We start from the raw sequence: 20,989 nt of genomic DNA on the forward strand, positions 1-20,989 counted from the left end.
TTATTAAACCCTTCTAAAAGTTTCCGAAAAGAGTCACCAAAGGCATCCAAAAAGATGATATTCTATTCAGCACTTATGTTTTTCTTTACGTCCTCAACATTCTAAAATCTTTTTCCTTTGAGGGAAGTTTTCACCTTGGGAAAGTCTTTACAACAAGTGCGGGCTGGGCAGGGGCATTGTCATGGAACAAGAACCAGCAGCATTTCTCTCAAAATTGCTGCCTCACCCAGAAAATGCACTTCAATAGTCTTTGAAGCATACTTAGAATGCACCATTGATTCTCTTCCCTTCAGATAAAAATTCCTGAAGGGAAGCAAACGGTGTGAATCACACCTTTTGCTGAAGTATCATTGACAGACAGGGTATGATTGATCAGAATCTTCTTGATCCTGGACTTCTGCTTACAGTTTCGTTTATTTTTTAGAAACAGGTGTAACGACTTATATTATTATTGTGTTGTGATTTTTTTTTTTTTTTTCTGTATACCAATCTACCTGTGAACATTCATTTTCTAGGAGGAAGATGTACACCACTATTATATTAATATTGATTAAGATTTTTTTTTAACCACAGAAGGAGGTACCATCCTGCAAATTGTATAGTTAAAATGTAACAGTTAATTATACTGGCCAACAAAAAAAAAAATTCATACCTCCGAAACAAAAGTTACAAATTCTAAAGGAAATTAATCTGCTAATTCAAAAAATGTGAAAATTATGCCTATTTTCGTGTAGTCCATTTTGCTTTCCCTTTTAAGGAGCTAACCATAATCTGCCATCACGGCAGTATCCTGAGTTCTTGGTACCAGTTTTCCATTGTGGATATGTTGTTTTGATTAAATCTTCCCATTTATTTGCAATGAAGTTAACACCAGAAATTCATAATTACCTTCTTTCCTTCTTTCAAGAAATCCATGCACAACTGCATTAAATTATTTCCATGCTGCTAGTTCACTATCCTGTAGCTTTTTTTTTTTTTTTTATTTTTTTCAAATACATCATCTTTGAGGAGCATCCTTATTTTGAGGTCCAGTAAATTGTACTTCTTTCAATTTTGCACTTTTAAGTTGGGAAACACTTCTTAGGTAGCAGAATGCTTCTTTATTCAAGACTTAACAAAATTCTTCATTAATCTGTGTTTTTATATGCAAATGTGGAAGAACCTTTTTTTGGTTCACCCAGTGGAATATTTTATTTTACTTCTCCCTGTTAGTAAAAATTCCTCCTTTTCCTGCTGTTGCGCAACATAATGTTTTCCTGTTTCATGACCTGGTCCACAAACATAAAAAACACTATTTTGTGAAAACTCCCTGTAGACCAGTGAGTAATCCAGTTACTTTAAGATCATCACATATTCCAAGCAATCAAGCCAACCACATGAAGTAGAGGAACTGGTGAGAATACATGTCTATTGGGCAGAAAAGTGATTTTAAGCTTAATTTTGAGGCCTTAGTAAATACATTTCAACTGTGTTCAATACTCAGTCTTCCATAGCAAAATATTTTGAAAACATTTGTGGCATTTTTGATATACTGTATTTTTAATTTCTGCTTCAAGTAACTTCCACTGTTGCAACCTCAAACCAAGGAATTTTGCTTTATCTTTAGATAAGTTTAAATTGCAAATTAAGTCATTAGACTCTTCTTGCTTAAGTGAGCACAGTACATTATAATTTTCTGGTTAGTAGTCCAAATCAGTTTAAGTGTCTGGTCCAGCAAAGTCTGCAATTAAGAAACCTCACTATATTCATCACTGCATCCTTTGTCCCATGGTTCAGGGGACCTGATATCAGCAGGTCTTAGTTATGCGGAACAAGCCTTATTGCAGATGATATGATAGGTTATTTAATACTGTATTTGCTTTTATTAGATACCAGATATTGCAGAAATAACAGTTTTATTAATATGGTTGCTAGGGTCTTGCCGTACCACAGGAGCAGCAAATGGTATACTTTTGATGTAGCTAACCAGTGGAACATAATTTTAAAATATATTCCACTGGTTAACTGTAACCTCAGATTTGTGGTGTAGGTAATACAGTGTATATGCGGATGGCAAGTTTTGCCCTGATCATGAATCTTACAGCCAAAGTTCAAAGAATGTATACATGCCTTTCACTCAACATATTAGATATTGTTGATGGTAATTTTAATTAAATACCATGATCAATAACATTAATAAATTAGTTATCATCATCATGAACTTGGTCCGGCTTAGGTCTTTTAAGACCTGTTCCGTTTTGTAGCTCTTGGAGGTGGTCTTCATCTCACCATCGTTGTCTTGGTCAACCAACATCTCTCTTGCCTGTGGGTTTGTAGTTAAAGGCTAATTTTGGGATCCGGTCTGGGTTCATTCTTTCTGTGTGGCTGATCCATTTTTCCTGATACCGTTTTATGTCATTTACTATGTTATCTACTTTTAATTTCTCACGGATATCTAAATTTCTTTGGTGGTCTAGTCTTGTAAAGCCTAATGATGGTCTTAAAAATCTCATTTGTGCCGCTTCTAGTTTGTGTGCATCTTTCTTATTTATGACCCAAGTCTCACAGCTGTAGAAGAGAGCTGGTTTTGAAGTGATGTTGTGCAGTCGTAATTTTGTTTCATTTATTTGTTTTCCAAAGTGGCATTTAATCGTTCCATTCATTTTATTATATTTTTGTAGTTTAGTGTGTGTCTTTTCCTTCATTTGAGATTAAATTTCCCAAATAGGTGAAGTCAGATAGTTATTCTATTATTTTATCATCAATAATAATTTTGACTCTTTGTATATTTTTTCCACATAATCCCATTGATTTTGTTTTTGAGGTGGAGATTTTCATCTCGTACTTTTTACCTATTTTATTAAGTTCATTTGCTGGTATCTGTAGTGCATCTTCGGATTTTGCAATTATAACTTGATCATCAGCATATAATATAGTTTGGATTTTATTCCTGTTGTTCAACTGTATTCCGTTGTTATTGTTTGTTTCCATTCTTTAAGAATTTTATTGATGTAGATATTAAATAAATTTGGCGATGGTCCACATCCTTGTTTGACTCCTTTATTGGTGTTCATTGGGTCTGATAGTTGGCCATTAGAATATTTTATACAGACTTGAGTTTTTATATAGGCTTTGAATCGCTTTCCAGAGTTGGGTTGGGATATTTTCTTCACATAGAATCTGCCAGTTTTTCCAGTTTACATTGTCATATGCTTTTTTATAATCAATAAACAGCAGAAATGTTCGTAGATTGAATTCTCTTCTTTTCTCCAAAATTTGTTGTAGTGAGAAAATGGCATCTATTGTGCTTCAACCTTTTCTGAATCCACATTGTTCTTCTTCTAAGAATTTTTCACTGTATTTATTAAGTTTATTCTTTAGTATATTAGAGTATAGCTCTCCAGCAGTTGACAACAGTGTTATCCCTCTGTAGTTGTTAGGGTTATTTCTGGAGCCTTTTTTGTGTGGAATAGTAATCAATTAAGTAATCTTAATTGATTACTATTCCTATTTTCAAGTCTTTGAGTATCTGTTGCTTATGCCATATGATAAATAATTTTAGTAGTGCATTTTTTATTAAGGTCCCCCATATTTAAATAGTTCTACATTCAAATTGTCTATGCCTGGGCTTTTTCGTTTTTTTTATTTTTGTAATATTAACTCTAGTTCTTCCATTGTTATATTTTCTTCATCTTTGGTTACCACAGATTCATCTTCCAATTCCCTAGTACCTGGATTATACCATAGTTGGAATAGTGATTCTGCTTGGGAGATGGAGTTGGTTTTTATTTGATCATTTGTGTCTAGTTGTAATTTCTTAAAAATTAAAACCTTTTCTCTGTGGGCCCGTGATATCACATTTTAAAGATTTAACAAATTTATCCCAGTCATCTCGTTGGATTCTTCTGGTTAGTTTTCTAACTTCTGCTCTAAGCTTTTTATATTTTGTGTAGATTTAGGTCTTTACTTTGTAGGAGCAGTTTATAGGTCTTTTTTTCTCATTGGTTGTTTGTTCCAATTCGTCATTCCAAGTTCTTAGCCAATTTTTATTTTTTATAGGTTTAGCCTTAGCATTAGTAGACACATATGATGCAAGAAAGCGAGCTTATGCAGCATCAGCCGGGGGGAAAAAAAAGAAAAAAAAACACTTCCATTTCACCTTTGGTTCGAAATACCTGTCCAGCTGACCCTTAAATTTATTTAGGCTATCAACTTCCACAACATGTGATGGAAGTCTCTTCCACCAACCAACTACCCACTGGCTAAAGGCAAATTTCCTCACATCTATCATACATCATTCTTTCCTCAATCTGAATTTATGCCTTCTCAGGTGATTATTCTGAGCAAGAGGAAGAATCCCATTGGCATTGAGCATGCTCAAACCATTCGAGGGTTTATACACCTCTATCAGATCACCAAGGCAGTGCCTAGTCTCCAGACATTGTAATTTGCAAAACTTAAGCCTTTCTTCGTAAGAGCAACCCTTTGTTCCATTCACTAATCTTGTTGCCCTTCTCTGTTCCAGCACCTCTACATCCTTCTTGAAATGAGGCCTCCAGACCTGTATGCAGTACTCAAGGTGTGGCCTGACCATCGCCTTATACAAGGGAGTAATCACCTCCTTATCCCTGCTAGAAAAATTCCTGTATATCATTGACAAGACACCATGAGCTACTCTTGCAGCCCATCTGCACTGCTCAGAGAACTTCATATCTGCCTGCACAATTACCCCCGTGGTCCTTTTCATTCTCTACTACTGTCAGTGTAGTACCACAGAGTTGATACGTTGCTCTGGGGTTGCTGTTTCCCCATATGAAGTACTTTACATTTGTCAATGTTAAACTTCATTTGCCACCTCTCAGCCCATCTGTTCAACCTTTGCAGATCCTGTTGCAGCAGCATAGCATCAGTAGTGTCCTTAACAACCCCTCCCAACCTTTGTATTGTCTGCAGACTTGGACATTAAACTTGATATACCATCATCAATATCATTTATAAATACAGAAAACAATAATGGACCCAACACTGAACCCTGAGGGACTCCACTAATAACATTAGTCCATGATGGAGAAGACAGAGTGATTACCATCTGTCATCTCCCACTCAGCCGTCCCTTTATCCATAGCAGCAATTTGCCTCCAATGCCACACTGCTCCAATTTGTGCAGCAGTCTTCCATGTACAACAGTATTAAAAGCCTTTCTAAGATCCAAATATATAATATCAAAGTTATTCCCTGCATCCAGTTCTTTTGTGACTGCATCATAGTATCCAATCTAATTGGTCGGGCAAGACTTTCGCTTAACAAAACCATGCTGTGTCCGAGCTATAACCGAAGTCTTGTCTAGATGATCCTGCAGTGCCTCTTTAGCCAGTGCCTCCATTCATTTTCCCGGAACAGAAGTTAAACTCACAGGTCTATAATTACTTGTGTCAGCCTTTGATCCTCCTTTGTGAATTGGGGTCACATTTGCACATCTCCAGTTTAAGAGTGCCTCCCCTGAGTCCAAGAAAGCTCTCATAATTATGGCTAAGGGTTTGCTTACTTCCTTTGCTGCCTCCTTTAATATAACTGGATAGATCCCATCCATCCCAGGTGCCTATCTTGTGTTTATTCTCATGTGTGAATGTCGATGCAAAATATTCATTTAGTTTGTTAGCTACCTGAGCAGGATCATCAACAGTTGAACCATCGATATCAAGTGGACCAATCTGATTCATCCCCTTCCTTCTAGAGTTTACATAAGTAAAGAACTCATTGCTGTTTTTCTTTGCATCCTTTGTCAAAGATTTCTCGTAATCTGCCTTTGCCTGCCTAACCTCCTTTGTAGCTTGGTTACAGATCAGCTTGTATCTATCATAGGCTTCTGTGTCACATATTAATTTATATGTATCCCATACATTTTTCTTCTCTGCCATATGTCTCATTAGTTCATCTGACATCCAAAAAGGCCTAAACCTTGAACAATATTTCTTAGTTAGTATGTAACGCCTAGTAGCTTCCAAGATAAGTTCTTTGAATGCTTCCCATTTTGAATTTGCTGTTGGTAACATCATCAGTTGCTCCCACTGTATAGAATTTAAATACTGTCTCAGACCATCGTAGTTGCCTTTATGAAAGCAAAAACCCTTCCCTTTACCCCTGATTGTAGTTACCTCTTTGAGTAAATCCCACTTCAGTACACTGTGATCACTGCCACCTAGTGGTTCCTTTATCTGCCGATTCTTAATGCATGAAGAATCACTACTGATAATCAGATCAAGAGTATTACTCCCTCTAGTTGCCTCCTGAACATGCTGATGTAGAAAACAATCATCCAATAAATCCACAAAAGCCTTGCTAGTGTGTGAGTGACCAACCCACAAATTCCAGTCAATATCTGGAAAATTAAAATCCCTCATTATAAGACTCTGATTTACTGGCCCACTCTATTTCCCTGTACAGTTTCTTATACATAAGAGTGATTAGGCCTATAGCACACTCCTACTCTCAATTTTGATCTCCCAATGCTTGTCACACCAAACTGACTCGACACTGCACTGTTCAGTGATGTCAACTGGCTTCACTTCCTTGAATTTTGTGTTTCTTAACTAATAGCATGACCCCTCCTCCCTTCCTATCCTGTCTATCCTTTCTGTACACGTTCTACTCCCAAAATTCCAGTTCTGCATTCCTTATATCTGTGTGACACCACGTCTCTTATATCCCAACAATATCTGCCTTTGATGTTTTAAGCAATACCTCAAATTCATCAAATTTATTTACCAAACTCCTAGCATTGGTACACCTGTTCCTATTCTTAGCTACCCTAACACAACCCATGTGTTTACTTGTATACCGCAGTGACTCCCAGCAGTCTCTGAAATATTCTGCATCTTGTTTTCCAGGCTTCTGCTCATTCCAATAGAAGTGCAAGAATCACTTTCACTTCTGCCAGTGGCTACTGTTAATCTATTAGTCCTTGTATCCCCCCCAAGCTAGCAGTTTTCCGACCCACTTAACACTGCCTCGATAGCATCAGCAAATAACCTTGCACCTTTTCTATTTAAATGTATCCCATCCCTGTAGAAGCAGTCTCTCCTGTTAACAAGTACAGACCAGGCTGAAAAAAAATTCTGTCCCTTGAGCCTTGCACGATCTTTCCAGGGCCGATAAGAAATAGCTTGATGTGTGTGTATATATATATATATATATCTCGAATTGATAGCATAAGTTATAAAGTAAAACTAGATAGTGTAATACAAAGCACTGTATTAGGAACCTGTTAGCTTATTATAGTATTATCAATTAATCAAAAATAATATTAATCGTATTAAAATTCATTGTTAATTAAATTGTAATTAAATGGAAATCAATGGAAAACTAGAGCTGCGAAGCAAAGATCAGACTAGCGAGAGTGCTGTTACTTGGAGGAAAAACGAAGGGGGCGATTCTCAGTCTCAAAAAATGTGCAACATGTGAAATGTTCACCAACCTTTCTAAAACAGGACATGATCTGGCCAAGGAGGATTGTGTGTGCCAAGAAATTAGACGTCAACTCAGTGTTCTGATGGTCATCTGTGAGAGCTTGAGGTGTAGGGTAAATGTCCTTGAAGAAATTAATATGAGGGACCTATCAAGCTCTCAGCTGCCCAGCATAACAACAGAGCTCACTCCTGTGCGTCAGGCAAAACAGAGGCAATCTCCAAGTCAGAATGTGCTGGTCCCAAATGAACTAGTTATTGTTGTGGCGACTCTTGTCTGGGAGACGGGGAATATGCTATGCAAGGATAGGTGGAACAGGACCAGGGTGGCTGCCAGGCACAAAAGTTGATGACGTTGTAGAGCAGATATCATCTTTTAAGGGCACAAAGCGTGAAGTTGTCGTTGTACACGTTGGAACTAATGACATTAAGAGTAAGAGATCTGGAGATTTACTCAAGTACCGGTGAATGTTGAAAAAAAATTCACGAGTTAGGGTTGAATGTGAAAGTGTCTGCAATTCAGCCCCGGAGAGACTGTGCAAGGCTCAAGGGGTAGAATTTTTATCAGCCTGGTCTATGCTTATTGATAGTAGACTGATTCTACAGGGATGGCATACATTTAAATAGAAAGGGTGCAAGAATATTTATTGTGTTAGTTTGGTTGGAAAACTGCTAGCTTGGTGGGGGGAGATACACAGACTAAAAAGTTAACAGTGGCTGCAGGCAGAGGCAAAAGTGATTCGTGGACTGCTTCTATTAGAACGAGCAAGCAGCCTGGAAAGTAAGGTGCTGGAGATTTTCAGGACTTGCAGAAGTCATAGTGGAACAAGTAAATATATGGGCTGTGTTAGGGTAGCTAAGAGTAGGAACAGATGCATGTATACTTGCATGTACACCAATTCCAGAAGTATAGTGAATAAATTTGATGAGCTTGAAGTGCTAGTCAAGACATCAAAGGCAGATATTGTTGGGATATCAGAGACGTGGTGTCACACAGATATAAGCAGTGCAGAATCGGAATTTGGAGAGTACAATGTGTACAGGAAGGGAGAAGGGGTTATGCTGTTAGTTAAGAAACACACAAAATCTAAGGAAGTGCATCTTATTGATTTTGGTGTACAATGCAGTGTTGAGTCTGTTTGGTGTGACATAAGCACTGGGAAAGGAAAAATGAGAGTAGGTGTGTTATAGGACTAACGAATCTGATGAGTATAATGAGCAATTATGCAGAGAAGTAGTGGGCCAGTAAATCAGAATGTCTTATGTTTGAATTTTAACTTTCCAAATATTAACTGGAATTTGTGGGTTGGTCACCCACACACTAGCAAGACTATTGTGAATTTATTGGATGACATGTTTTCTACAGCAACATGTTCAAGAGGCGATCAGAGAAAGTAATTCGCTTTATCTCATTATCAGCAGTGATTATTCATGCATTAAGAATTTGCAGATAAAGGAACCACTGGGTGACAGTGATTTCAATGTATTGATGTGGGAATTACTTAAAGATAAAACTACCATCAAGGCTAAAGGGAAAGGCTTTTGCTTTCGTAACGGTGACTACAGAGGTCTCAGACAGTTTTTAATTTCTGTACGGTGGAATCAACTGATGATGTTACCAACGTTTAATTCTAAATAGGAACCCTTCAAGGACTTAATTTTGGAGGCTACTAGGCTTTTCATTCCAACTAAGAAATACTGTTCAAGGTTTATGCCTAAATGAATGTCAGATGAATTAATGAGGATCGTGGCAGAGAAGAAGAATGTATTGGATGCATATAAAATATCAGGTGACACAGAAGCCTATGGCAGATATAAACTAGTTTGTAATCGAGTCACAAAAGAGGTTAGGCAGGCAAAGGCAGATTACAAGAAATCTTTGGCAAAGGATGCAAAGAAAAACAGCAGAGAGTTCTTTACTTATGTAAACGCTAGAACATAGGTTCCCAAACTTTTTCGGGCCACTGCCCACTTTGCAAGACAAATTTTGTAACGGCCCCCATTGTAATAGTTTTCTGCGTTCAAGCCGTTTGATATTTTCGATGTAAATAGCAACTAATGATGCATTACTGCTTATGCCGTTAAATTATTGAAAAAGTGTGTGCTTCATCTTGAACACAACCAATATGTGTTTCATCTTGAACACAGTTATTGCTATTCAGATTTTGATGAAACATAGCCCATATGTAAAGATTGCAAAGTGTATGCTCGAATAACATTATGCACAGTTTCATACAATGGTTTAAATATGAAAATTCGGAATACATATTAAGAGACAAATGCATTAGTAAGAATGTTATTGTAATAATTAAAACACCATCAAATGTTTAGAAAATTGTTTATTTCGAACTTTCAAAGAAAAAATAACAAATTTAGATGAGCCTGATGCATTTTTAAAAGTTTGTTAATATCGGGTTCAACTTTCGTTAAAAACCGTCGTAAATTGCCACGCTCAGTTATATGCAATCGGTTCCTTTTCTTAGATAGTAAATTCGCTACAGCACTAAACCCACGCTCAGCCAAATAAGAAGATGGAAATGCAATTAAAAATTTCTGCACTATTTCCCATAATCCAGGGTATCCACTTTTGAATTTTATTTTTAGTTCTTAATTTGTTGTGAGTTCTATGAGTTCCTCTTCTAAATTTGATGGTCCTGCTGTGTTTACATGTGAGAAAGGATCTAGAACCCAATTTGGTATATTCATGTTTAGAATATCCTTGAATCGCTCATTAAAATCAGCATGGAGAACCTACAAGCATTGGCAGTATGTAAGTAAATCTTCCTTTTTTAAAGACACTGCTAATAAATTTGAAAAGTGGCTATATTCCCCTCGGCCTAGATTCCGCTTGAACGGAAGAAGTTTTCCCACAAAAGCGGCAGTAAAGTTTTTTATTTCAATTAAATTCCATTCATCACCTCATAATTGCAGATTGACTTCATTAAATATTTTATAGAGGTTTGTCAAATAAGCGATGTCATTTTTGGATGTAATCAGGTTGGCCTGCAATCCGTCATCTCTGTTTTCTAGGAACTGTAGTACTGAATCAAACAAATTGAAAAATCGATTCAGACAAATACCTTTTGAAAGCCAACGAACTTCTGTGTGAACCAGCAAACGATTGAAATCTTCAATCGTTTTCACTACAAAGTTGGCTAAACAATCTGTCACTCAATGAATTGCTTCTAATCTTGTTGGCTGCTCTAATAACGTAATGGAGCAACGTATGCAGGCATTCACTTAAATTCTTCGCAACCAAATGTTGACGATGAAGAACACAATGTATAGCGAGTACATTTGGTACTGCTTGTTTCAAATGCGCTATGAAACCCTTGTGGCGCCCTGTCATTGCTGGAGCACCATCAGTAGCAGCAGACAAAATATTACGAATAGGAATGTCTTTTTCTTGAAAAAACTTATTCGTGGTATTAAATATAGATTCTCCCTTTTGCCCAAGGCGGTTATCTGCACATATTGAAAATTAGGACAGTAAAAGAGTTGATAATTGGTGCCATTGGTGGGCAGCATTCCAACTAACAAATTTTCTGTTTATACTCCAGGATGACCACACGGTCAGAGATCCCGAAATAGAGAGAGAGAATACAAATATCTTCTAAGAATACTTTTTGAGCAGCCGTTAGTTTTGTTAGCTTTGTACTGTTAGAAAATATTGCAGTTTTGTGAAGAATACACATTTCAAGAAACAATCCGTTATTCATAGCGGATGATTTTTTTTCTTTCCTTTGATGCACCAGTTTTCAAAGTTTATAACGCACTACAAATAGAAATTTTCTCGAAATTTCGTTAGAAGATCAAACCCAGGAAACTGCTGTTCCGATATTATTAACTAAAAACAATTACAATAAAGCAAACTTTTTTTTTTTTTTTTTTTTTATCAAATGCACATTGCAGTGTTATCAGTTTTACACCAGTTTTTCTCGTTTCTAAAAGATGAATTTCCCTGATTTTCTGTTCGTAGGAGCAATACACGTTGAAGAAAGGAAATGCGATCTGTTCGCTTTCAAAAACAGTTGTTGCTACTGTTTTGCTTTATTGCTTCTTATGTCAACTCTCACAGTAGCTCGCGTTGTCGCGTTTCAAAGACCCTAAGCTAATAAGTGTGGGTTTAGAAAAATAACAGAAAAGGGCCTAAAAAAAATACACTTGAGGTCAAAAATTTCACATGCATGAAATTCAATAGAAGGTTCCGAAAATTGAAGTGGGAAAATCGAAGAAAACAGTTCTGGCTTCACCTATAGCGAATTTCAGCTGTGTCCATAGAGTAAAAATTATAGAATTTATTAGTTGACCTTTGAACTGGGTCCACTGGACCCGAGGAGATAAAAATACGGATAAGGAGCCACTGACCCCTAGACCGCCTGAATGCCCCCCCCCAATTGCTTCTGAACCCACTATCGCCCCCCCTAGAAGGCTTCAGCGCCCACTTTGGGAACCTATGCTCTAGAAGGAAACGGATGAATCAGATTGGACCATTTAACATAGATGGGTTGACTATTGATGATCATGCTCAGGTAGCTGATAAACTGAATGAGTATTTTGCATCTACATTCACATACGAGGAGTTATTCAATGAGCGGAGTGCCAAAAGTTTATCGAATGTTAACAGTGAGATAACTGAGAGCAAAGTGGAGGAGAAATTGTTGAAGTTAAACATAAGGAAGGCACCTGTGGTGGACGGTATCTATCCAGTTATATTAAAGGAAGCAGCTGAGGAAGTAAGCAAATCTTTAGCCATAATTATGAGAGCTTCCTTGGACTCAGGCAAGGTCCCCATGGACTAGAGGTGTGCAAATGTATCACCAATTCACAAAGGGGGGTTCAAAAGGTGACACAAGTAATACAGACTTGTTATTTTAACTTGTGTTCCGGGGAAAATAATGGAATCACTGGTTAAAGAAGCATTGCAGGATCATCTAGACAAGACTGCAGTAATAGTTAAGACACAGAATGGGTTTCTTAAATGGAAATCTTGTCTGACCAATTTTATTGCTTACTATGATATGGTCACAAAGGAACTGAATGCCAAAAATAAGTTTGTTATTATTATTATTATTATTATTATTATTAGCCATACAGTGCAAGGAAGCCTGAGGATTATGCTGCACCAGCCAAAAAGAGAGAGAGAGAAAGAGTCAGAAGTAGAAGGGAATCACCAAGAGAGAGAAGAATGATGATATCCAGCTCAGGACCCTAGGTGTGCCAAGCCCATACTCACCAGATGTGAGCCCCTGGGGTAAATCATATACTTGGATTTCAGGAAAACTTTTCATACTATTGCGCATAGAAGACTGCTGTACAAATTGGTGAGGTGTGGCATTAAAGGTAAGTTGCTACATTGGATAAAGAGATGGTTGAGTGGGAGACGGCAGAGAGTGGTAATCAATGGACACTGTTATTTGTGGACAAATGTTATTAGTGGTGTTTTCAGGGTTTGGTGTTTCGCCCATTGTTGTTTTGTAAATTTATCAATGATTTTGATCAAGGTATATCAGGTTTAATGTCTGTTTGTGGATGATACAAAGTTTGGCAGAGTTGTTAACGACAGTAAAGACAGTATGCTACTCCAACCAGATCTAGATAAGTTGGGAAAATGGGCTGAGAAGTGGCAACTGAAGTTTAACATTGACAAGTACATTGAATATGGATAACAATAACCCAAGAGAAACATACCAACTGTGTGGTAATACACTCAGGAAAGTGAAAAAGACCTGGGGGTAATTGTGCAGTGGGGGATTTACATTCTTACTGGTGTAAAACACTGTGAAAACAGGCTCTCACTCATGTCCGGAAACTTGGACAAGAGTGAGAGCTTACAGCCTAGCATAAACTTTCAGTACATACTAATTGGCATCCACTACTTATACATACAAATCTATGCCCATAGCCAAGTTCACTGGAGTACAGCCAGAGCAAACTTACACTCATGTAAACATTGCACCTAATGATTTTCATGAATGTACATATTACTTTTAGCATATATACAATTGAAATCATGGATAGTCTGTCTGTTTGGAAAACCTATTCTGACAGGCCAATCGTATTTAGGTTTGTCTATATTGGGAATTGTTGTGCTCCAGGTTAACCGGATTATCTAATTGGGGGATGTTACAGTGTGGGGTGGTCATAACTTGTCTACTTCTCCTTGATTTAGATCTTTTCAGAAATGTCATATAGTGTGTTTCATCAGAGATGAGTAAATGTTCATCTTCACAATTTATTGATCCTATCTTTGACACGAGTACACACCTGTGTGAGTAGTGGTCGGGACAGTCATATAGAACTTGCGCCCGATCCTCATCTGCTCCATAGGTACAATTTTGAATTCTCGGTGGGTTCTAGTTGACACATTTTTTTTCATTCAGGGAACCATGCTCTGTAAGCAAGAAGGTTGCATAGAGACCAAGGGCGTACTTGGGGGGGGGGGAGAAACTAGGGTTACCTGAGGAAAGAACCTCCTAGTGAGCTTCTCCTTGGTAGTCTCATCCCATCTGGTTTGCCATAGTTGGTAGAGAGTATCCAGAATTTTCTTTCTCTGTCTCTATAAGTCGCACTCGAAATTGCCCAAGAAGTCTGTTCTCGAGACTGTCACAGATATCCTCTCAGGTATGACAAGCTGAGCTTTGCTACCTGGGAGTCTAAAACGCTGATGGAAATGATATTTGGGTGACACTTAAGTCAAGTGGACCAAATTTTGGCAAGGTCTGGTTGTTCTGTGACAACCAAATCCTCTGCTTGAAAATTCAAAATGGTCAGACTTAGTAACCCTTGTTATAACCCCATGTGCAAGTCCTGAAATATGGCACCTAGAATACTGGAGGTGACTATCCAGGTGCGAACCAATGTAAGCAGGGGTTGAGTTGTGGCATCCATCCCACAAAGTGGAATGCCTCCCCTCTGTGTTACCAGGCAATATTAGGTGGTAGGTAACTCTCATCAACATGGATTCCATTATCCCCCCCCCCAAGGGAGAAAAATGCTAGAACCCATGTTTAATCTCCCGAGGAAAGTGTTCCAGCATACTCACCCCCATCTCTTCCATCACATAATTGATTGATGTCTTTTGAGGTTATTATGGGCATTGTGGTGGATCTCACCACAATGCCCATAATGGTGTTTGCAGGCCAGCTGCTAGATATTCCATTGGGCTGAACCTATTGGTAACTTTCTAGGAGGCTTCCAGATTAGCTAGTGTAATCTCACTGCCGCTACTCTGCCAGATAATGACTGGAGAGAGAGTCTGAGTAGAGTGTATCGAAGCCACATTATGTCAAGGAAATAGATATATTCTTGCCATGTGTATTATGCCATATCCAAAAATTTCATTACTTCATACGTGTGCTCCTTACCTTTTCTTCCTACTGAATATATCATGAATAGTCAGTGGGACAAACTGTATGGAAAAATAGAACAAACTTATTTGCGAAAAGATCTAAACCTCCTGAACACTTCCTCATTTATTTCACAAATATACGTGGTCTTCTCAATTCCAATTTCAATGATGTCCATTTCAACGTACAATCTGCCAGGCCCCACATACTTTTTCTAACAGAATCCAATTATCAGTTGATTCAACCACTGCTCATTTCAGTTGTTTAATTATTCACTGTACAATTCCTTTCACATCAAAGGTGGTATTTGTGCACATGTCCTCTGATATGCTCTGTCAGAAACTTAGTAGATTGCACTGTCTTTTTGATCTTCCCTGGCTTAAAATCTCTGTGCACCATTTGGCCAAATTCATCTGTCGCCTCTATTCAGCTTCCAGTTCCACTAATCACTTGGAACTCTTTGAAAGTTCAATCCAACTTTTCTAATAGTGAGGTAATTTTCCTCCGTTGATTTGAATATTCACAACTCAAGGTGGCTTCCATTTTCTAGTCACATGGACCCAGCTGGTCGATATGCTGAGGCTTTTGCAATTACTTATGACCTCATGCAATTACTTTTGCAATTACTTATCACACACATTCATTTACTTACCAGGATACCAGACAATCCTACCCACATAGTCAACACTCGATCATTTTCTCATGAACAACCCTTCAAAGTACATGGTGCATCTCAGAACAACTTGGTGATAGTTTCTTCTCCACTGGAGCTTTTCTCTTCTGCTTTCTCAGCCTTTTGTTGTTTGGCATTATAAAAATACAAAATGGGATGATCTGCAAGATTTCTTTTCCTTCTTTGGATTACTGTTTTAAATATTCTGATGTGAATGTTTGCTCAGATCATGTTAGTGAAATTATTCTTGTAGGAATGAAATCCTTTATTTCACACTCCTCCTTAAAATCATATCCTTTACCTAAACCAGTGGTTTTCAACCTTGGTGCCACGGCACCTTAGGATGCTGCAAAAACATTTCAGGGGTGCTATGTAATTTGGGTTTAAGTTACTGAAGCTTTTTTTTTTTAAGTTTATATATTTATTTCATTATAAAAAGGTGTACGGTATCCATTGTGCAGATCTAAATAAGCTTCCATCTTATGGAATGACAACTTTTGTAATTGGATATCCAGTTTTCTCTCTGATTGCCAGTATTCCCCTAGGTTCAATTCTTTCTCTGACTCATTCCTTTTTATATATTAGTGAACTTCTACTGCTGAGTAGAAATCTCATCCAGAGTTTTGCTGATGATAGCTCATTGCATTCCACCTTCTGGTTTGAGGAACCTTGCCCGGCACAAACAGCTTGAACTTCTCAAGTATCCACTACCAGTTCCTTAATGCCGATTTCCGGGTTCTCCATTGGGGCAAAGATAACTAGGTTAATTTCAGTCCTTCTAAAACTAAGTTCCGTCTTAAGGGTTATACTGCAGCTATGCTTATCTCTGATGATGCTCAGATTTCTACACAAGATGACATATATATCCACTAGGAATTACTGTAACTTCTATTTTTTTTTTTTTTTTTTTTTTTTGGCATTAGCACATCACACATTTTGCTTCCACTTCATCTAAAAAACTGGGTTTTCTCTTTTGCTCTTGCCTTTAACTTTTCTTCTAAACAACTGCTCATTCTATATAAATCTCAAATCTGCCTGACCACAGAATGTTGTTCCCACATCACAGGGTGGTGGCCCCAAAACATTCAGGACAGTTAGGTTAATTAAGGACCCATCTGTTACCAAGTCTCTCTCTCTCATAGACATTCTGTTTCTGCTGCTTTCCTTTTCTATAGATACTTCTATGGACAATTTTTTTTTGAATTGGTCTGTAATTCCACCTCTTCCAAACCAGTCCAAACGCATGCTGCAACCAGTCAAGATCCATGTACTGTCCAACTTCAAGCTCACAGAACCAGCTTATTGTCTTCCTCATTTATCCTTTCAACTTCCATTTTCTGGAATAACTGGAAAATTTTGATGTACAAAAATTAAGTTTAATATCAACAGTATCTTCTTTCATCTTTTCAAACATTAACCCATACACACTACTAAGTACTTTGTAAAATAATAAAAGAAGTTTAAATATATACTATATATTGAGGTAAACTCCTCAATATATAGTATATATTGAGGAGTTTACTTTTACTATAGTATAAATACTATAGTACATGGAACACTTCCATATGATACTCTCCAGAAATTAAAACGAAAAAATTTGATTTTTTTCGTTTTAATTTCTGGAGAGTATCATACGGAAATGTTCTACGTACTATATTGAGGTAAACTCTTATTATTTTACAAATATTAATATCAACATAGAATGTATTGAGTATTACAGCTCTGATTCATACTATCTAACTACTAAGTACTATAGGTTTGGTACCTTTTGAGGTTTTCATTAAAAAAAAAGTTGATTCTCCCCCCCCCCCCCATTATTTCATTATTTTTCAGGTTCCCTGTATAACTGTCAGTTATGGTAATTAGTTCTAGTTTATTCATCTAAGAACTGCATAAATGATCATACTTCTCTCTAACAACAGCATGAGCCTGAATTTACAGATTGAGAAAATATCAAGATTTATATTCCTTAACCTACTAGAAATAAAACTTTCTTCAAAGTAATATATTTATGGTATTGAATTTTATACAAATAGTTTTAATTTCATTAATGGATATTTCTGCAGGAAACATGAAAACTTAAAAGTTCATTCTAAAAATTATAAAAGAATCAAATGATAGCTAAATAAATTCTATTTTTAATTTTTTGAGTATTCTAGCTATTAAGGCTAACAAAACTTTATTTACAGACTGCACAAAAGATTTTTGGTGGTGATGTGAAAAGCCATAACATGTTATTCATTAGCAAGTCGAGTCCCAACTATGAGAAACTAGTTGAAACGTTTGGAAAAGTTGCAAAGGATTTCCGATCAAAGGTAGACAATTGACTGTTTTATTTATTTTAATTTTTGCATTGCATAATTTAAAATGATTATTTGCAATTATGTAACGATCTTTACAACAATATGATTTGACTGTTTTATTTATTTTAATTTTTGCATTGCATAATTTAAAATGATTATTTGCAATTATGTAACGATCTTTACAACAATATGATGAAACACCCTCAATTTAGCTAATGATGACCATTTATTAAAGACAAGCAAATTCTGAACTTCAATTTAGTTGCATTTCCTAATCAGCATGATATCTATTAATTAAAACTGATAATGATGATGACCAGTAACTTATAGCATTGGGAACTGCTCAGTTTGAAATTAGAATAATACCTATTTCTTTTAATAGTGATCACCTTCAATTTGGTTAAATGGGAAGTTAGGTAATTAAAATTAGGATTGTCTATTTGATGCACGTTGCAGATGTAGAGATTTTCTTCATTTGCTCCATTGGTTTCAAATAAAGCTGAAACAATGACAAAGTGGTATTGAAAAAAACATCTCTTGTGGTCCTCTTATCATTATGATATAAATTTTGTTTTATTTTAATGTTGTTAAATTGTCAAAAAACAATAATAGTAATAAAATGATGCCACTTCAGTGCACAAAGTGCACCAAAGCAATTCTTTGTAAAGACATTTTTGCTCTGAGCTATTATTTACTGGTTTTATGCAGTAGTATAGGGACTTTCCCTTCCACGCACATGCAGACCAGTCTGGAATAAAAGCAGTTTACACGTATGATAGCCTGAATATGTACAGAAATATATAGAAAATTTTGGTATTCTCAAAATGGTCATAAGACTTCAGTGTAGAGATCTGGTAAGAATCTACCTAATCATCAAACTGAGCTATTGCCAAGTTAGCATTAGTAGAGGCATATGATGCAAGAAAGCAAACTTATGCAGCAGCAGCAAAAAAAAAAAAAAAACCCGCTCCCATTTCACCCCTCCATTCGTTCCAAATACCTGTCCAGCTCAGCCTTAAATTTATTTAGGCTATCAACTTCCATAACAAGGGATGGAAGTCTGTTCCACCAACCAACTACCCACTGGCTAAAGGCAAACTTCTGCATATCTATCCTACATCGGTCTTTCCTCAATTTGAATTTATGCCCTCTCAGGTGATTATTCTGAGCAAGAGGAAGAATTCCATCAGCATTGAGCATGCTCAAACTATTCAAGGCTTTATACACTTCAATCAGATCACCTCGCAGGTGCATATTCTCCAGACACTGTAATTTGCAAAATTTAAGCCTTCCTTCATAAGATCAACCTTTTGTTCCATTCACTAATCTTGTTGCCCTTCTCTGTACTCATTCCAACAGCTCTACATCCTTCTTAAAATGATGCCTTCAGACCTGTATACAGTACTCAAGGTGGGGCCTGACCATTGCCTTATACAAAGGGATAATCACCTCCTTATCCCGTCTAGAAAAATTCCTGTATATCATTGACAAGACACTTGTCAATGATATACAGGAATGAGCTACTCTTGCAGACAGTCTGCACTGCTCAGAAAACTTCATATCTGCCTGCACAATTACCCCCAGGTCCTTTTTGTTCTCTACCACTGTCAGTGTAGTACCACAGAGTTGATACGTCACTCTGGGATTGCTGCTTCCCATATGTAGTACTTTACATTTGTCAATGTTAAACCTCATTTGCCACCTCTCATCATTATTTAATATTTTTTATTTTCTACATCTTGGTTGTTTTGATGCACTTGAGTAGAGTGCCCTGCTTACCCCATCTTATTTATAGCTCTGCTTAATAGAATGATCTTAATGCTTCCAGCAGAATAAACTTGGTCTTTGCAACAAATTGGCTTGGCATTATACTCCTTTCACCCTATAAAAGAAATATATAGTATTAGCTGCAAGTCTCGAAGGTTTGCCATGCTTATGATAGCAGTATCAAAACTTGCCTCCATAACTGTATGGTTAATTCATTGAAAGTATTGGAAAGACAAATTACATGAAAGAATACTAATAAAAAATAATAAATAAATAAAAAAACTCTTGAATCCCCTTATGGAAAAGTGCACTTCTCCTGAGTGTTTTTTCATTGTTGAACTAAACTACATTAACAACTGCAAAGAAATAGAAAGAAAAACCAAAGTCTGACATTGGACTTTGGTACAGCATTGTCAGTTGGTTAAAATAGTTATCAAAAGGAAACTTAGTTTTGAAATGATTAGTTTTCATGGTGTGTGTGTGAGTGTGAGTGATGCACCATTTGGAAATAACAGCTGTAGCATTTGACATGCTTAATTTTTTGGTTAATTTTCATTTGTGAAAAATTAGCTAATAACTTTGTTAAAAATATTAGTAACCCTGTACGTGCTGTCAAAACGTGCAATGGCTAAGGCTTCATATATAAATAACTAATAAATGGATTTTATCTTCTTCATGATCAAAGCAGAATCACCTAAAGGAGTGTAAGAGAGTGAATGGATATGTTGGCTGATTTTTGAATGCCATCTCAGTGATAATAGGCTCTAGTTGTTCAAGTTTAAAAAAATTAGCAGTGTCTTTGGTTTCAAGCTCCAAGGTATTCTTTAAACTATTATGTGCTAAGTTGAACTGCTGGAATGGATTGTTGATAGTCTTTGTCAGAGATTACAAAGACATTCTGCATAATGGATGAATAGTTTTATACTCAGTAGGAGATGGTTCAGAATAAGATTTTCTGTGGGACATCTGAAAGAGTGGGCAAAATTCATCATGCCACAGGTAACCCATTAGTTTGCATGTATATGTTCAGATTGAACCTAAAGTGCTTTGCTTTGACGAGGAATGATGTTAATGTTAAAATGCCATTAAGTTTAAGTTGTTTTGCAATAGTGTCTTTCTTGAACAATTTTCAGCGTTGTTTAAGTGTGTGCAATTGTTCACATTTGGTATTCAAGTCTTTTCATTCTCCATTGCCCTGACTGTGGTATGCGCATGCTGGTGTGTCAATCTGGGTTCATTACTGCTCTGTTAATCTCTGTTTACTGCTCTCCATACGAAGTATGGGGAGCAGTAAACCTTGCATTTATCAATATTTGTCTTTTTCTAGATTGTGTTGCAGAAGCATTCCCTGATTACTGTGATTAACTATCCTTCCAACCTTTTGTATCATATACAAACTTTTAAATGCCTTTATCAATACCATTAATAAATATACGAAATGTGATCATTTAATTT

At 36.7% G+C, this 20,989-nt stretch overlaps 1 protein-coding gene across 1 annotated transcript in view; it reads left to right on the forward strand.

The window, feature by feature from the left end:
• LOC150076462 (protein disulfide-isomerase-like) overlaps positions 1 to 20,989 on the forward strand; it is a 249,734-nt gene that overhangs the window by 97,491 nt on the left and 131,254 nt on the right. Inside the window, exon 5 of the mRNA XM_090387796.1 lies at positions 17,654 to 17,779. Coding sequence (XP_090243922.1) covers positions 17,654 to 17,779 — 126 coding nt within the window. The remainder of the gene's footprint in view (positions 1 to 17,653; positions 17,780 to 20,989) is intronic.

Source organism: Mastigoproctus giganteus, chromosome 13 (genome assembly GCF_048544385.1).
Source record: "Mastigoproctus giganteus isolate SK-2022 chromosome 13, ASM4854438v1, whole genome shotgun sequence".
Taxonomy (NCBI): domain Eukaryota; kingdom Metazoa; phylum Arthropoda; class Arachnida; order Uropygi; family Thelyphonidae; genus Mastigoproctus; species Mastigoproctus giganteus.